Here is a 17765-nt window from a genome sequence, read left to right on the forward strand (position 1 = left end):
TGCCCAAGGAGTAGGGCAGGAATTCACCTTCAAGAGTCTCCTCCCAGGCCAAAAATATCTGTTCTTTTCACATCAGCATCACAAGCAAAGCTGGAGGGAGGGCTCTGAGGAGGGGGATGTTTCTGCCCAGTTTTGAGCAAGAGACCTTTGCGAGGAACATGTAATAGCTGCCAGACTACAGAAATCAAAGGAATTACATAAAATAAGGTCATCACCAGTCAAGAGCTAGTGAGTGGTTAAGCTTATAGCTGGTTCTGTCAAAAGTTGGCTCTCAGCTTCTATAAGCAGAAAATGCCATACTATAGCTAAGGAGAAACTCCAGTACCTCTCCTGAAGCAGGGGCAACATGGGTGCTCTGTGGGGAGGTAGTCCAGCTGGAAAGTCCACATGTGTTTGGTGCAGAGGCTGGCTGGTGTAATTCATAAAAACCACAGCTGGAATGAATGGAAGTCCCTTCAGCCCCCTCCTGAAGTACAGCCAGTGTTGCAGCCCTCTTCCCACTGCTGGCCTTTCATGGGGCAATAGAGTGAGTGAATCATGGCGCCAGTAGGAGTAGGGCACACAGTGGACCTGCTGCACTGGTCTTCAAGAAATGTGTGGTCTTCTCTATATCCATTTTCCTAAACTCCTCTTTCCACATGGCTTCACTAACTAATTCATTAAAAATATCCTTTGAAAATAGAAAACAAAACCCAAAACAAACAAAAATTTTAACCATAGTTTTGTTTGTTCCTCCATTCATGTGAAAATGAATTGACTCACAACTACAGTTATTTTCTATGTTGTCCTCATTACTTTCCAAAACCAAGTCATTTGGATCAGAAGCCACAGGTCGTGCAGGTGAAAGGGATCCATTCTGGGCTCGAAGTGAAGCTGATCAGCTCTTCTGGCAATAAAAGTTGTGAACAGGTCCAGCATGGCTCTGCACTCCCAGCACAAGAGGAGCGGGGAAGTCCCTGGTGGTTTCTTCAGACAGCTAGCTAATTGATACTTTCTTCTATGCTTGGCTGTCCTCATGAACCTCTGAAGATGGGAGCTTCTGCAAAGTATACTGGTATCTCTGCATTCGAGAGTGCCAGCAGTACAGACTTTGTGGCACTAAAGATGAACAGGTGTTTGAACAACATCATGCACATTACTTGTCACATTTTTGTGGCACTGCAATTTTCACGGAAATTGTTAAGACTTCACATGAATGCAATAGGACTTTCAGCTCGGGGCAATTTTTCAAAGAAAGATACTACTGCCCTTACATGCTATCTATAGGAATTAAAAAAATGGAGATTTGTTATTTATATATACATATATAACTGAAAAATACTATGAGCCATTCTAAATGAATCAGAGAATACTTTCAAGGGACACGTCTACATGAGAAGACTAATTTTACTGCGTATTAGCGTGGCAGGAAAAACCCATGCTAATGAGATAATGCACAACAGATTTAGTCTAATGCACATTAACATCATTAAAAAACTGTTTATTTGCATTGATGTGCAATAGCACTGATTACAGTGCATTAAGTTAGTACCTGTCATTACAGGTCCTAAACTTAATGCGCTGTAATTACAGCTCATTAATTAACATGTAGGCATGCCCAAGGTAACTTAAACAAAGTATGTAAAGCTGTTAATGTGTTTAATGGAGGAGGGAAGAGTTCAGACTGTTCTGCTTGAAGAGTGGTTTAAAAAGCTCAGGGACAGAATCCAAAAAATAAGGCTTAGACAAAAAATGTAGTCAAAACCATTCCATTTAAAGACTAGTAAGCATATGGAAGTTGCTTAGAGAAACTAGTGAATCATATAGCCTAAATAAGCTTAAAAGACAGTTAAACATTTTTATGAAGAAGTGGGTTGAAATATACGGCAGGTTGATATGGTTGAGATAAGTAAAAGGGACATATTTGTTTTTACACAAGATTGTCTCAGTAATATTTTTTAAATATCTCCACTCCAATGACTGTTTTAAGGTTTCTTTTTCTGTTCCCTTCATCAAGGTCAAGTGTCCAGGAAAAGCTCTAATTTTCACTGTCTTCTAAATTTAATAGCATCTTATCCAGGAAAAAGCAAAAGTTGCCATGTATAGATCTCAGGCCTCAGAATCACATTTTTTTCATAATACTGGATAGATCTGGGCTTTTCCTCCATGGTTTTTTTTTCTCTTGTATGCAAGCTGTAAAGTGGGATAGGTTTTTCAGGGTCCTAGACACAATCTAGGCTCGTCACATTAGATATTTTTTCATGATATTTTTCCATTGTTGCTATCCCTGGTGGAGCTATATTCCTAGCTGCACACATTAAGTGGTCGTAGGTGGCCCAAACCAAAGGAGGGCTAAGTGATCAAGTATTTAAAATGCAGTAGCATTACTACTACTACTGTTACCATTAGTGGGCCTATGCCCTTATAGATAGTACTGGTCGGAAATGGTTCACAAAAGAGTGCAGACACAGATTCAGGTCAAAGTTTTCAAAACCAAAAGCCAAAGCTAGGCTCTTGTCTGATTCTAAAAATGCTGAGCACCTAATAACTATGACTGACCTCAGATCTATAAAGTAACAGCTTTTTAAATCTATTTCAACAAGCACCACCAGACCTAAAATTTTATTATAAAATAATAGATTTCTGTCCTGGAGCACAACCTGAAATGTTAAAAGAGCAAATGCTTCTGACTCCCCTTTAAGCTGTTTTCTGACAAGTTTTCCATCTCCTTTTTCTAGAAGTCAATTTTTCTTTATGAAAAATAAGATTCTCATATTACTTTTCATATTTCCCCCTCCCCCCTCACACCTGACTCATTTGAAAAAACAAATCCCATTTCTCTATTTTATAAGGAAAAAAGTACACATATTCCAATACACCTCACAGTAAAATCAATGGTAAAACAATAATTGATTTCACTGGGAGCAAATTGCAATAACAAAGGGTGAATCTCTCTGTACCTGTATGGACCTTATTGTAGGTTTTAGTCTGTACAAAGTACTAAGTATACTCTTCAGTATTCATTTTATTACTTAGGAGTTAACAGGAAGCAACAAATGGATACTGCTCTGCTTTTTAATTCCACATGAAAAAGGGATACTCTTGCTGTTTTTATATGTATTTTTTTTGCACCAAGAAAGATTCATGCAAGTACCTCCTGCTGATATTAAGCAATTCAATTCCTGAATTGAATTCATCTGAGCCAATCGCATGAGTTGTTTTTTGATGAATAGGACCCCTCATCTAGAGATGATGACAAATGCAAACTTCGGAATAGGTCCTTGCATTATTACAAAAATAAGCAATAGGAATGGTTGACTAAATTTGCTTACTAGTCTTCTTCCATTTTGACCTTTGCCTGACTTGATGTGCACAGCATGCTGCTGCACAGGGTGCAACAGTACGAACTAGGTTTTTTAATCCTTTTCTAAAAAGGCACCTGTTTTGTTTAGATTAGGAAAAAAATTCCTAATCGTATATTTTAGCCTTTTGAGAGTCCACTTCATTTTCAGGTCTGTTTATGTTCTATAGAAGTCTGGAGATGCTGTCCCTTCTTAGCATACACAACAGAGAAACTTAGATCCATGTTCATACAGTTTCATTAAGAAAAAAAAATCAAATACTGCATCTTTATACAGATCAATGTCCAATTATAAGCTGAGAGTCACTGTGGTAAAAGGTCAGGAAAAAATAATCTTTCTGGCATTTATTACTTGGGAAACAAGGTCCTGTGTGAGGTCAACCCTCAAATATATACAGAATAAATTATACTGCAGCGCTCTAAATATTCTACACAGCAAAAATTATATTGCAATCTCAACATGATCAGAAAAATGAAGCACAGCATGTATTTGCTGATGAATATACTACAGATCAGACTATGCTAGAGGCAAAAATCTAGTTCCAATTAATCACCAATTAATAAAAATCTTATAATGTATGTCTGCTTAATTATAAATATAGTTTCTCATTAAGAATGGCTTAATTAATCAAATTTTAAATATCCTAACTCTGTGAATCATCTTCCATAGAAGAAACTAAAATGACTGACAGGTATGTGAAGTAAATCCAAAATAACTCAGTTGTGTATTTCCTCGCTGCTTATGTGAATACAAGCAAAACACACAAACACAGATATGGCTGGAGTATTCAGTTTGGCTGATATTGTTAAAAAGTGTTGTGTTGTTTTTTTAAAAGACATTGCAACTAGTTAAAATGCATTTGGAAAGAATGAAATGGACACAGATTTTGAAGAAATAAACATGCTTATTTGTCACAATGTATGCTGAGACCACTAGCACCGCCCTAGAAAAAAACTATTTTGGTAGCTACACAGATACCTATCTGAGATGCTGAGGGTGTGAATTAAATGATTATACTGAAAAAGAACATTGTGCCATTTATTGATACTTCACTTCTTATGTTGCTATTAATAGTAAAATCCACACTACAAATAGGAAAGTACAGTTATGAACTGAACTTCTTTCTCATTTACTTTTATGATCACCAAATCTTTTCCTTTTTCTCTCTCCAGACTGAATGAAGAATGCATAGGACTGATTATTGTTTTATCTGTTGTTGTAGTCATGTCTAGTTTGAATTTGCAAAGCATGCCTGGGCAGAAAGACTGTACACAATATATTACTGGCAACGTCCCTGAAGATAAAGTATAGTCATTTTGGAAAACTATTTTTTTTAATATTATTTTAATCTACTTTGGGGTAAAAATAACAGACAATACTGCAGTTTCAATGCATGATTATACTGCAAGATATTGAAAGTTCTTGCACTGGTTCGGCTATAAGATTTATTATTTCCTCTAATGGTATTATCAATGGACTATTCCTGAAACTGTTGTACTAATAGGTTTACAATGATTGCTTTATACTTTGTAGGCATTGGAGACTTCACTCACCTGGTTCGAGCGGCTGGCTTTTAGTTGAAGCAGTTTTCATCTTGAGTGCCTCCCTAACAGACATGTCACAGCAGGAGCCTTTGTTAGTGTCTTGGTCACTGTCAGCCTGATCACTATCCCCATGCCCGCTGTCCCTCAAGCTGGCTCTTTCTGGGTCCTTGAACGTGGAGCTACTGAAATACATATTGAGAGAAAGAGAAGAGAAAGAGAGAGAGAGAGAGTTCTATTTACTTGTTCCAATTTGAATTGTACTCTCTGGCAAAGCAATTTTGACAAGAATGCAAATGGGGAAGCCGAGAAAGTTATTTAATAGGCCTTACCTTTGAACAAACTGCTGCCTGCTGCCCATGTAATTGGGCTCTGCGGGAAAATTGTCTGTCTGTGAAAGAGAAGGAAAAAAATACGTATAGTTGTACACTGGACAAATCTCCTGCAGAGCAACAAGATTTCCTAGAGGAGAAATGATTAATAATTCAAAAATTCCCTTAATCTTCAGATTTGTACATTTTAATTAAATTGGAAAATGCTGGCATGTAATTATGTGCTCAGAACAATTAAATGATTCCGGTCCACAAATTACCTGCTAAAGTAAACAATGAGTCTCCAATAAGTGGTAGTCTCTGTTAGTAACCTGACAGATGACACAGTTTATGTTTTTTCATTAGTCAGATGTTAAGACTCATGGTTATTGAAGAGAAGAGGAAAAATTACCTAACTTTCACATATTACAAAAGTGAATTATTCAATAATTCTAATTTTTAGTCATAATAACACCATCTTCTGGGATTCAGATGCCCTTACTGCTGTAATACAATTTCACGGGAATAGCTACATTGTTCTTGAACTGGGAGAGTGGGTTGGGGAGGGGAAATCAGTTGTTTAAGTCTGTTTGTGTTTGTGGCTTATGGGTCTTTCCTTTTAAATACTGTTGGAAACAAATACAAGTACTACATATGTTGCTTTTGCCTTTCTAATTAATTTTCATCAGTATTAATAGCAGTTTCAAACAATGCGATTGTATATAAACAAGAACATCAAGTGATTGTTGTTGCTAAGGTGTTTTTTTTTAAAGGAGATAATTTATGAAGTCTGTGATGGTATATTTTTAGCAGCATGAGCTAAGTAACTGTAGAACCAGGAGTATTTACTGCATACAGACCAACATGGAGTTCTGCCAGAGGGAACTGAATTCCCCTTGTATCATCAGCTAAAGTTCTTTGGGAGAAAGAGAGACTGCATCTTTCACAAAACTCCACATACTGTACAGTCATACACGTCACTTCTTGCAGCTGACCTAGTGACAAAGCTTCTACTGTTTTCTGCATCACTTCATATCACGCCATTATGCTCCGCAGAAGCTATGAGTTTGCAACAGCACCTAGAGCATAAGTATCAGTAACACAGAGAGCACTCAATTAATGAAGCAGAAGGCCCAAGGTAAGGTTTAATGTTGCACGGCAAGTGTTTACATAAATGACTGGTCTCTTAAATATTTGTTTTCTCCCCTCCCAACTTTATTTCTTAGGTTTGTTGGGGTTTTTTTGTGTACAAATTTATGAACGTCCACCATTATAAGGATTATTTACTGTTGTGAACAGGACTGCATGGGATATTGGCAGCTTAGAAAAATGTGACCGCATGTGTAAAACCTACTGTTCTATGTTGCTTGCTACAGACCACAGTCAAGCAACTCTCATTCTTAAAAGAATGTACAAAATCAGACTCTCTTTCTTGTGTATCTTAAGTGATTTAAAATAATCCTACAAATTATTTGTTTTTGTAAAAGAGATGTTCCCATCCACCAGTTAATAAAGATTATTTATACTGTGCTTCTTACTGCTTGTTAAGTCTCTGGCACAGACAGTTGGTATTATCAGGCACTTTGTGTTAAGATTCTCAAGCAGTTTCTAATTTCAGATCTGGAGTGTGTATCACTGCGTATGTTGTTTTAAAAATAATTGGATTTTGCACGTGTGAATTTTCTTTAGGATATATAGCAATGAAAGCCATATGCCTGACAGTAGAATCGGACTTCTACTCCTCTGTTTTCAAAACACTGCATAAAATGTTTACTCTTGTGATTCCAAATGACTTTTGTGGTTTTAGGATTGCACAGGGCTATCAAATGCAGGGCTTACAAGAGCTGATTTTATTAGGAGCTAAAAGGTTAAATGGAGTGGTGTTAGGGGACAATTCATGGGTATAACCTATGAAAAGAGGAAACATGTTCTAGACCACGCCTGTCCAATGAGCAGCCCCAGGTAGTGTGCAACCCACAAGTGGTTAACATGTGGCCTCTGGAGTCCCACCTGGCTGCTGCAGCCCTTTTTAATTCAGCTGCAGCAGTAGCCATGGTCTCAGGGCTCCCCTCCCTCCCAGTGTAAGCTCCTCCCTGAGGGGGCAGGGCAGCATGGTGTGGCATGGCACAGCCCACAGTTCCAGAGTATTTGGCATCCTGGAGTGTCCATGAGACTTGGTGCCATAGGGAAGCCTGCTGGGAGGTGAAGGTGAGGTGGGGTGATACGCTGCATGGGTGAGTGCCCAACCATGCACATGTGGTGCAACAGAGTAGGAGAGGGCCACCTTTGTGAATATTGCAATACCCACCTGCATGCCCACCTGCAGGCACATGTGGGACATACAGGCCAGGAGGCCTTACTAGTACTGTCCCCATGGTATTCAGCCCCTGCTAACGCAGCCCCTGCTTTGAGGTTGGACAGCCCTACTCTGCAAAGCTAGATCTCAGGAGTCATGGGTTCTAGTTACAAGTGTCTGCCACTGGCACTCTGTGACCTTGGGCAAGTCCTTAGGGCTAGCTTTTCAGAAGTTCTCAGAACAAGGATCTTTTCAAAAGTACTCTAAAAAAAGAAGTTGCAGGAAATCAAGCTAAATCTATCAAAGTACATGGTACCCAAGTGGGAGCTGTTTGGTGCTTGGCTCTTTAGAAAAACCTGACCTTGCTCACCTAATACAGGGCGAAAACCTTTTTTTACTTTTTTATGTATACAGTATTAACCCCATCCCTTAACAAATAATTTGTAATGTATTTACATCAATGACACTGTTTAAAAATAGGCATTTAAAGGCATAACAATAAAAATCATATAATTAAGGAAGACATATTGAAATAATTTTATAGTTTATGCAATCACTTAAATATTCATGTATAAATTCACATTACATACACCAAAAACAACCTTAACTCTTCCCTCATGCCGTGCCAATATCAGCGTATACAAATATAACCAATTATGGTCTCCTACTCTGCAACATCTACATTTCCATTATGGTCTACACATACTAATGAATTACCACATATCCTCCCAGCATACATGACCTGTAGACCCAACCAAAAACTAACTTCCAAGTTCCATTCATCCCAACCATTATTGGGCAGAGGAAACAACCTCTTACTCTTACTTACATAAAAATTCCTTGTAATCACAAACTACTTAAGATGAAAGGTTACCCAGAAGAGGTTACCCAGAATCAAAAAACCTGAAGCTACATTGTTCACTTTTGACATGGACCACAAAGCTAGTTATAATTTCTATTATTATGCTCCAAATGCAAGAGATGCTATTTTACAGATGTAGATCATATTTCAACTTCGGCTTAAACCACCTCCCAAAAGTGCCCTTTTCAATTTTTTGCCTAAATTCTTCTAACTTCACTTTTCACTCTCAAGAGATATCCAGCTTCTCATATTTGTCTCCCTGAGAGAAATCCATTTCTTTCCCAAGGCTAGTATGTTACTTAATTACAGGAAGAATAAAAGGAGTAACATTATTTAGTACATATTTAATTTCCATTTATATTTCATAGGCTCAGAATTGATTTTTCATCAAAATTTTGCTCTCTTTGTGCACGTAGCTGTAGTTGAACTGACTCCTGGCACAAAAGTTAGAGAAGACCCAGAGCCATATTATGCTGGTATGTATTTTGTCCCTTCTAAGGGTATATTCTGCCTATGCCCCCTACAGCCTTCAGTGCCAAAAGGGACAACAATGTGTAGTGTTCAAGGAACTTGCCAGATTTATATAACCCAGGGATTTGCAAAAGGAAACATAATACATTTTTTAAGTAAGCTTTCTTCATTCTTTGGGCTGCCAGAAGAGCAGAAAAGAGCCAGGGTAGGATCAAAGATCTGACCTAAGATTTACAAAATGTCTAATGTTATAAATATTATGGTGTAAGCATAACTCCTATAGATGGTAATTGGGCACAAGGACACAGGTTATTTTTTTTAATATTGGGTACAATGCTTAATATATACACATTTAGAGACAGTTTGAGAGTATTCATTTTCATTCTTCTAAATATTCAGGGGGGCGTTTTTTAACTAACATTCTTTGACACACATACATTTGAATACAAATATTAAAGTGCACTTGGTACTCCTCACTTATTTAATCTAGTGTAAGTAGTGAAAATATTGTCTTTAGAAAAATAAAGTTTCATAGTTTCAGGGTCGGAAGGGACCTAATAGATCTTCTAGCCCGACCTCAAGTCTTGGCAAGTTTTCCTATGCCAAGTTTAAGGGGCGAGAAAAGTAGGGTTTAAACTGTAATTGCAGTCTTAACTCTGGAGCTGCTACTGAAAATTTCCATACTCAAAGTAATTGTTACTGACTTGCAGCTCAATAATACTTTGACCAATTTTCTTCATATTGTATACTGCAGAAAAAACAAACAGGTGGGGGTCATCCTAAAATATATCCATTGCTACAAAAGAATAAACATAATTATTAGATAAACCACTAATACCTGAATAGCTGGATGTAGAATCCTCCTCCTTTATTTCCATAAACATAAACCTTACCATTTAAACTAGTGGAAATCCCACATCAGTGATAAGCTATATCAGAGTACTGTAAGCTGCAAGCAACCACAAGAGGGCAAAATGCTTACATATACTGCATATTCATTAATGATAAAGTTGAGAGGGTGGGAGTTTCCAAAAAGACTAAGGGAATTAGACACTGAACTTGCATTCAACTTCAGAGAGATTTGGATACCTTAATTCTTTATGTTGATTTGACAATCCCAGCCTTACCGAATAGTCAGACATTTAAAAAAAAAGTGTTATATATATATATATGCATATATATATATAAAACCCCCTTGAAATTCCATGTTTTCATTAAACTTCACTGGAAATAATTTCAGCAGATACATTAATCACATCATTTTATACTGCATAACTGTAGTTCTAAGAAAACTATAGATTTTGAAAATGCTATTACCTATAAAAAAGGCCTTTCTTTTGCACTTTGACTACCCAGATTTTTCTGGGTGATTAAAGTGATAGATATTATTAGTACAATATCTTATGTCTATATTACATACTAACTTTTGAACTCAGTTACATGGAACAGATTGATTATTCCAGGTTCACAAATTTACATCATATGAACTAAGGATAAGACCACAAGTGCTGCTGTCACATAAGCACATCAATCCAGTTGAACTGTAGAAGTCACTGGAAATACCCCAGCAGAGAATTTGGTCTCTATTTTTTGAGCTAGGATACTATAGTCTTCTTAGGAATTGGCTATTACCTCATCCATTATGGGATGCTATGGTTAAGACCATAATGATTTGTTGGAGGTAAAAGCAGAGATATGCATCTATAATGTGTAAAATGTTTAATGAAAATATTTGTGAGGTGCTCTTTCAGTATGGATAACTGTATCTTAACAGCCCATACCTCTTCTTTCAAAGGAAAGGCCATGTTTTTATAGCTTAGTCTCATAGATTTAATAAAACTGATCCACTTCCAAATGGTCTTGAGAAAGAATAATGTATAACATACCAATTTATTGAGTATTCATATTTCCTACCTTTGGTAGTTCCTACAGTGGCCTCTAAAAAACCTCTTCACTGGCCTTGTCATCACAGGTGACCATGGTATACATATGCAATATTAGTAACACAACTATATTCTTTATTCATGAAATTTCTCAAGGATTTGAGTCTGTGCTTGGAATGCAAAATTCTTGGAAGAGTACCACCCCCAAAAACTGGTATTTTGAGTCAGCCAAATTTTGGTCAACATGTGAATTCATCCCTTCCAAAAAACTGTAAATTCTTTAGCAAGTTACAGCCTTTTAGAAAATTTAGTTCAGAATTACTGTTCTATTACATTTTTTTAACTGTTTTGTGAAGGAAGGAAGTAAAAGGACAAACTAAAAACCTACTAAGTATGATGTGAGCACATCTACATGAGACACTTTACTGCACAGCAGACTAATTTGTTGCTCAGTAAAGCGTCACCATCTACATGTACATGGTAATTAGGGTAAAGTAGACTAATTTACCGCACTACTGGATAGTTCTGTCAGATACAAGTGGTATCCGGCAGTGCAGTAAATTACTGCGCTTAAACGCACATGTATACTGTAAGTTGGGTTGAACTATATTCAGTTGCACTAAATGCATGTGTAGATGCACCCTGTGTGTGCATATCAGGATTTTATCAAGCAAAAAGTTTATGCATCTGGTATACATGTGCAAACAGTTCCTCTGATAATTCTGCTTTCTGGGAAACCATTTGCTGGTCACCCTTGTGAGAACAAAATGTAGTAGATATGTTCAACAATTATTTCATATAATTAGAATTTTCCACAGAGCCATTGCATAAAGGGGCAAAGATGGAATGGAAACAATGGGACTCCTTTACCCACCCTACATACTATGGTTTCTTCACCAGGTTCAAATGCACTGGTACAGAGTAGTGACTACACCCTTTCTGACACAGGCTCAGTGCGGGTCAAAAGTTCCCACACAAAACACAGAAGGAGAGCTGCTATGCTGGGGAATAGATTAACCAACCCAAGGGCTATAACGAAGTGTCATGGCCTACACTCAAGTAAGCAGATTAATAGCACTAACCCATCTTGCCACCAGTTACTAAAAAAAAAGTACAGTTACTTTGAGCTACATTCATCAGTTTCACTGATTAAAAATGACAAATGCATTGGGCTAGAGAGGGATCTAGCAGTATACACAGAAATGTTACTAGTGACAAAGAAGCTAGTCCTAGAAAATTGTATATTGTACATCATGGAACTCACCAACATACACTCATGTTATTCTATGGGGTTTCAGTACAGCAGTACCATTACTGAGTAACACTGTTTTCCAGTTTAAACTAATACATGTACAAGTTTAAAAGTCTTTAGTTAGATTTAATTAGTTACATTTACTTGCAAAAGAGATTCATTTAAGACAAAGGGGATTAAAAAAAGAAAAAAGGCTGAATAGCAGGAACAACTTCCTGATTAGGTTCATTAGACTGGATAGACCTGTAAGGCAAAGTTATGCAAGCCCCAACACTTGAGATATTTTAAACACAATTGGATAAAGCATCAAATGAAGAATTACAAGGCTTATATTTTAGTGTTGAGGGAGTTCCTGAACTAATAATTATTTTCTGTTTCTAATTTCTATAAATCTATGAACACAAGGAATATAGATGATGGAAGCTTCTCCAGTTGAAAAGATTTTTTAATGTTTTGTAAAAATGAATTTCCAAGATGGCTCTAGGGATTCTATTCTTTCACAAAGATCTTTGGAAAAAAGAGAGCATCTCTTATATTCCACATGGTTCAAGAATACACCACCCTTCCCCAGTGGAACAATGAAGGAGAACTTCATGATGCCTCTAGGGATTTCCTTTCCCAGAGACATCTCCTTTGGGTTTAATAACAGAAAGGAAATGATGTGTGTCAATGTTAGAAATTCCAGAAATTCCTTTGCATATGGGAAGATCCAAGATTCAAAGGGCACAAACTTTACATGTTTTAATGCAGAGAATTCCAGGCTAGGCATGCAAATATTTTTACTGGTGCAAATGTGGATGTTGGCACATATACAGAGTTTGGATAACTATAATTTCAGAATTGCTTTTTCAATTCAAACTATTGTTATGTTTTACTTCTGCAGTCTGAAATTCACTATTGCTTAGTTTCAAAGTAGCTTATGTAAGACAGTTGGAAAAAGAAGGCAGAATTTTCCAGCTTTTAATTCAACAACCCCCCTTGAAAAAATTAGTCTGAAACCAACAAAACTGCAGAAAATTTTAAAGAAATACAGCATTCAAGTATTCCAGATTACTTATACCCAGAAATATTTGTCCTATTAGAAGAATTATATTAAAATCCAAAAAAGATTTAACATTAATCAGATTTATGAATCTTAGGCTACTAGAATATGCATTTTTTTCTCAGAATTACAAGAACAAGTATCACATTTTCAGAAATGATTCACTGCAGGTCTATTTTATGTAGGTGTTCATAGCTGAAACTATAATAAAGCAAAATGTCTTTGCTGACTCTAACATCTTTTTAATTAAACATTACTAGAAAATGAAATGAAACATCTCTCCCCTTTACCCAACTGCCACTTGCTATCTTGTTCAAGCACCTTCTAGTTTTTTTCTCTAAAAACTGTAATTCCAGGTACTTTTCCTCTCCTATGAACAACAAAGATCTGATATGTTGGCAATCACTTCATGAAACAAATGAAGTATTCTGCCCAATCCAGTTTTGCAAGGGCAACTACCTTCATTTTGTTAGAAACTGTTTGAGACAGTACATTTTTTCACAAAAGATTTCTTAGTAAGATTGCTGCTGAATGTGTTTACTTGGCCTGAAGACTTAGTTTTCAATTTGAGTCTAAAAACTTCAAATGTTTTCCATTAACAGAAAATACTGGCCCAACAGCAAACAATGAGTTGGACATAAATCACTAATGAAGCATTTTACTTATTTGAAGGACAAAATTAAAAAGCCAGGCGATTCTAGCCATTCTAAATAAATCTAAGGCAATTGTCCTATTCTATTCTACACTTTCATCTCTTTCTGGAAGTGCATCTTTGAGGCATATTTTATATGACATATAAAAAGCTTCTACTGACTGTAAAATGAGTTTCTCTGTTAAAAGATCCTCACTGTGTTTTTATTAAATTTTAAAATAAGATGTAACATTAGGCAAAAGTACTTTCTCATTAAGAAACACACAACAGCAAAAATAATAAAATAACCATAGGATGATGGCTACCACCAGCTTCTGCTCTTGGTGCAGTTTTTGAAAGGCTACCTATGGCCTTCATTCCTTTCTTTCTGTCTCACTCAAAGGAAGCAGTATCATTATAACAAAGCTAAAGGCTGCTTAAACCTATGGACACTCCCCTTGCCCCCTGAAAAAGAAGAATCAGAAGAATAAGTGCTATCCACCTCTCCCACCATCTGATTTAAGAATCTGTAACAGGTTCACCTGGCCAAATCAGTCTCCCATCCATATAGTATCATTTGTTATTTGCCAAATTCTGGCAACAGTCTATTCATAAACACATAAGGCATACATGGCGGGATTTTATTACCCTTTGTACACCTAAATGTCATTTTGGAACTTACACACAGTTTGCAGTTCTCTTACCCATGTACTGTAGATACATAAGTGTACGTGCAAAACCTGAGCAGAGGAGCAGGAGCCTCTAGCCTGGAACCTCTGGGTGTGTTAAACCTTAATCGCAAACCGCAGGCAAATTCCCAGCCTTGTCTATGGCTGATACCCAATGCTTCTAAGGAAAGAAAAAAAAAGAGAGAAAAACCTAGACACCCATAGCACACAAGAGGGGAAGATATTCCTTCCTGCCCACACATCGTGACCACCAAAGCGCAGAAGCATGGGATAACCAGGTACCCTCCACTCTGTAACCTGCGAACACAAATCTATGTATCACATACGCTAAAGAGAGAGCCAGAACTCCCTTTTCTATGTCCCCATCCCCTCCATAAACTTTATACCAGCTCCTTTAATCTTCATTTTTAACCAAGCTGATTATGATTCTCCTGCAGCTGAGTATGGTCCTTTCCTATTTCTATCTTCTCTGGGATACTAAGCTCTTTTCATGGTTTCTGAATGATGCTTTGGGAGGTCTCTTTGTCTGTGCTTGTGGAGGGATCTCCTGGGCTTTCCAGCTGTTGTTCTTCAAACCACACTCCTAGCATTGCTACTCTCAAATCAGCCCTAGCCAATGATTATCCAACCTGTTACTGAAAACGTCATTGAAGGAGATTCTACAACTTCCCTAGGCAGTCTATTTCACTGTTTCATTGCTGTGATAGCAGTCTGGTATCCAAGCTAAATCTTTTTCTGTTGCAGTTTAAATCCATTGTTAAGGATCCTGCCTTCAGCTGCAAGACAACTACCATGTCCTCTCTCAGTTACATTTTCTGCAAACTGAACATGCTTAGTTCTCTCAAGTTCTCTTTGTAAGGCTTGTGTTCGAACCCTTTTATAATGTTGCTCATCTGTCTTTAGTCCCTAGCTTGTTCCACATCCTTTTTTTTGGAAATCCAGAGCCTGGAACTGCATACAATACCCCAGATGAAGCCTAACAAGCCCTGAGAAGAGTGGCACTACTACCTCTCATGTTTTATACTTAATATTGGTATTAGAATGGTTGAGGCAGTCTGAAACCCTGTTCACCTTTTTGGAGCTGTGTTGACTTAGTGATATGGAAGTTTCTACCCCACTGGGAATATGAGGCTAGAACACATGGACTGCTCTCTTCCAGGACAGAATCCATCTCATCAAGCTACATACCCAAAAGTTCATGCTTTCCATCCTGGTTTTGCATATTTTCCTCCCTTTGCTGCCCAGGAGACCAGCTTCAGCTGGAGAGGACTGCTTCATAATGCCTACCCTGTTGATTAAAACACTATGCTGGGTAGTCAGAGGATATGCATGTTCAAAACCTGTTTGGGTAAGGGGGACCTGGAACCCAAATTTCCCACTTCTAAGGCAAGTGCCCTAAACATTTAAAACATGGGAGGTGTCTCCTCCTTTGGGGTGTAATACCCACTAACTGTGTGTTCTTTTCTGGCTACAGTTTTGTGACTTATGAATGTACATTAGACATGCACAGCTGTAGCAAATGCAAAGCCTACCATGTATATTTAATATACCTGAATACAGTATGTGTCCAAGCTACACAGGTAATAGAGGATAACAAAACTGCAAATTGTGCGTAAGTGCCCCAAAGGCATATAAAGAATAACAGAACTCTGCCCAACAAAAATAGGAGTGTGGAGTATAAAAAAGGACTTGCAAGCGTACAACCTAATCCATATCCATTGATTTTAGAGATAGTTAAATGGAGATCTAGGACTGTAGAAACTAAAAGGAAGGTAGTCTCACCTGGCCAGATTTTTTTGTTGCCCTCCTAAAAAAGTAGAAGACAATACAAGTAAAGATGAGGAAAAACAGATTTTCCCACCTGAAATAAAAAGCCCATGAGAGAAAGTCATTTCTTCAGGATCAGGTCTTTCCCACGCTCTGAGGGAAAGCTCTCAGTCAACCATGCCAATTCTTATTTTTGTTTTAACATCCTCTGCAATAGAAGATGTAAGAGACAATCTTTGCAGCCACTGATAAAGAAAAGAATGTGGGAAACAAGTGGTAGCCTATCTTCAAGCCTCCTCTTTCACTGAAGTGGGATTTAAAAGAAAAGACTTCTCAGATCCAAATCTTATTTCCTTTTTCTGTGAGATGGATGTTTTTCATTAGCAGGTCTTAGAATCTCATTTTGATTTGAGACAAAGAATCTAAAATGTGAGTATCCAATGAGAATACAAACAAGATGTGTAAAAAGAAGCAAGAAAATATTTATTTAACTGTAACATAATTTCTTATGATGAACTACATTTTGGAGAAGGTGCAAGAAATGTTATAGTAAGAGGTGCCAAATATCACACTATATAAAGAGTTCCAGCTGAAAATGCAATAGCTCTGCCTCTGCTATCCTAGAGTCAATAAATAAACATAATGAAATTCATGACACATTATTACATTACTCTCTATTGCTTCTATTCATTTAAAAAAAAGATGAGCACGTTTAAAATAATTCACAACATGTCAAATGCCTATGAGCATTGCAGTTAGACTGATGCTGTAAGAGATTTGTGAAGATCTTGGGAGAGAGTTTGATACAGCTTCTATCGAAGTTAAGATGGAAGTATGGAAAACAAGCACAATCACTACTTTAACTTACTGGTCCTATTGTATCCCATATATTTACATTGTTCATCAAAGATCTGTACTGAAAATATGTTGTCAATAAAAACCACATTAAAAATCTTTTGAAAGAGCTACCCTGCCAATTAGACGGTTGCTGCATTCTATCGTTCCTGTTTTCCTGTCAATTTAATATACTGGATCATATTAACAGTACCGGCTTGTCAATAAGGCAGATCTGAATCCTATTAATGGAGTTATACCACCAATATAATCAGCTTCCTATTTATTGAGCTCCCCAGTACTTGGAAAAGCTGTGAAATGGGATTATAAGGTTATGCTGCATACATCTGTCCCTATATTGTATAAAAATATTAGGAATTGATCTCACTAGCTTAAGAAGCACCTGTCTAATCACTTCTTTCTCCATTACATGGTCTTCAGATAACAGAACAGTATACCATCACTGAGAGGACATTAAATCCTGCTCACTTATCACAACATGTTTCCTGCTTTTTCTAAGTAACCTGTAATTTTACAAGACTCTCTACCTGTATGCCACACATGTAGGAGACAAGCTGGAGGATGTGTGTGTGTTATCCCACCCACATGAGATAACATCTGTGCCAGGAGGAACATATTTAAGGAGTGAATACCTGAAGTACTCCATAATTTTAGTGCTTATTTAGCCCTGGTGCCATGCTGTATAATCTGGGTGTAATTGGAGCCTGTAAGTATAATCATAGTATAACACAGACCCCTGGAAATAATTAATAAGAGGTACTAGTTCGTGCATAAAATAACAGTAAAAAGTTCAACAAGCCGTCTATTTAATAGAAGCCTTAATG

General features: G+C 37.2%; 1 protein-coding gene across 1 annotated transcript in view; it reads right to left on the reverse strand.

Moving 5' to 3' along the window:
* Window positions 1–17765, reverse strand: part of PCDH17 (protocadherin 17) — a gene marked incomplete at its 5' end in the record, with an annotated part of 116727 nt that overhangs the window by 76745 nt on the left and 22217 nt on the right. Inside the window, 2 exons of the mRNA XM_025210163.1 lie at window positions 4895–5067; window positions 5215–5273. Of these exons, the coding sequence (XP_025065948.1) occupies window positions 4895–5067; window positions 5215–5273 (232 nt within the window). The remainder of the gene's footprint in view (window positions 1–4894; window positions 5068–5214; window positions 5274–17765) is intronic.

Source organism: Alligator sinensis, unplaced genomic scaffold, assembly GCF_000455745.1.
Source record: "Alligator sinensis unplaced genomic scaffold, ASM45574v1 scaffold80_2, whole genome shotgun sequence".
Classification (NCBI taxonomy): Eukaryota; Metazoa; Chordata; order Crocodylia; family Alligatoridae; genus Alligator; species Alligator sinensis.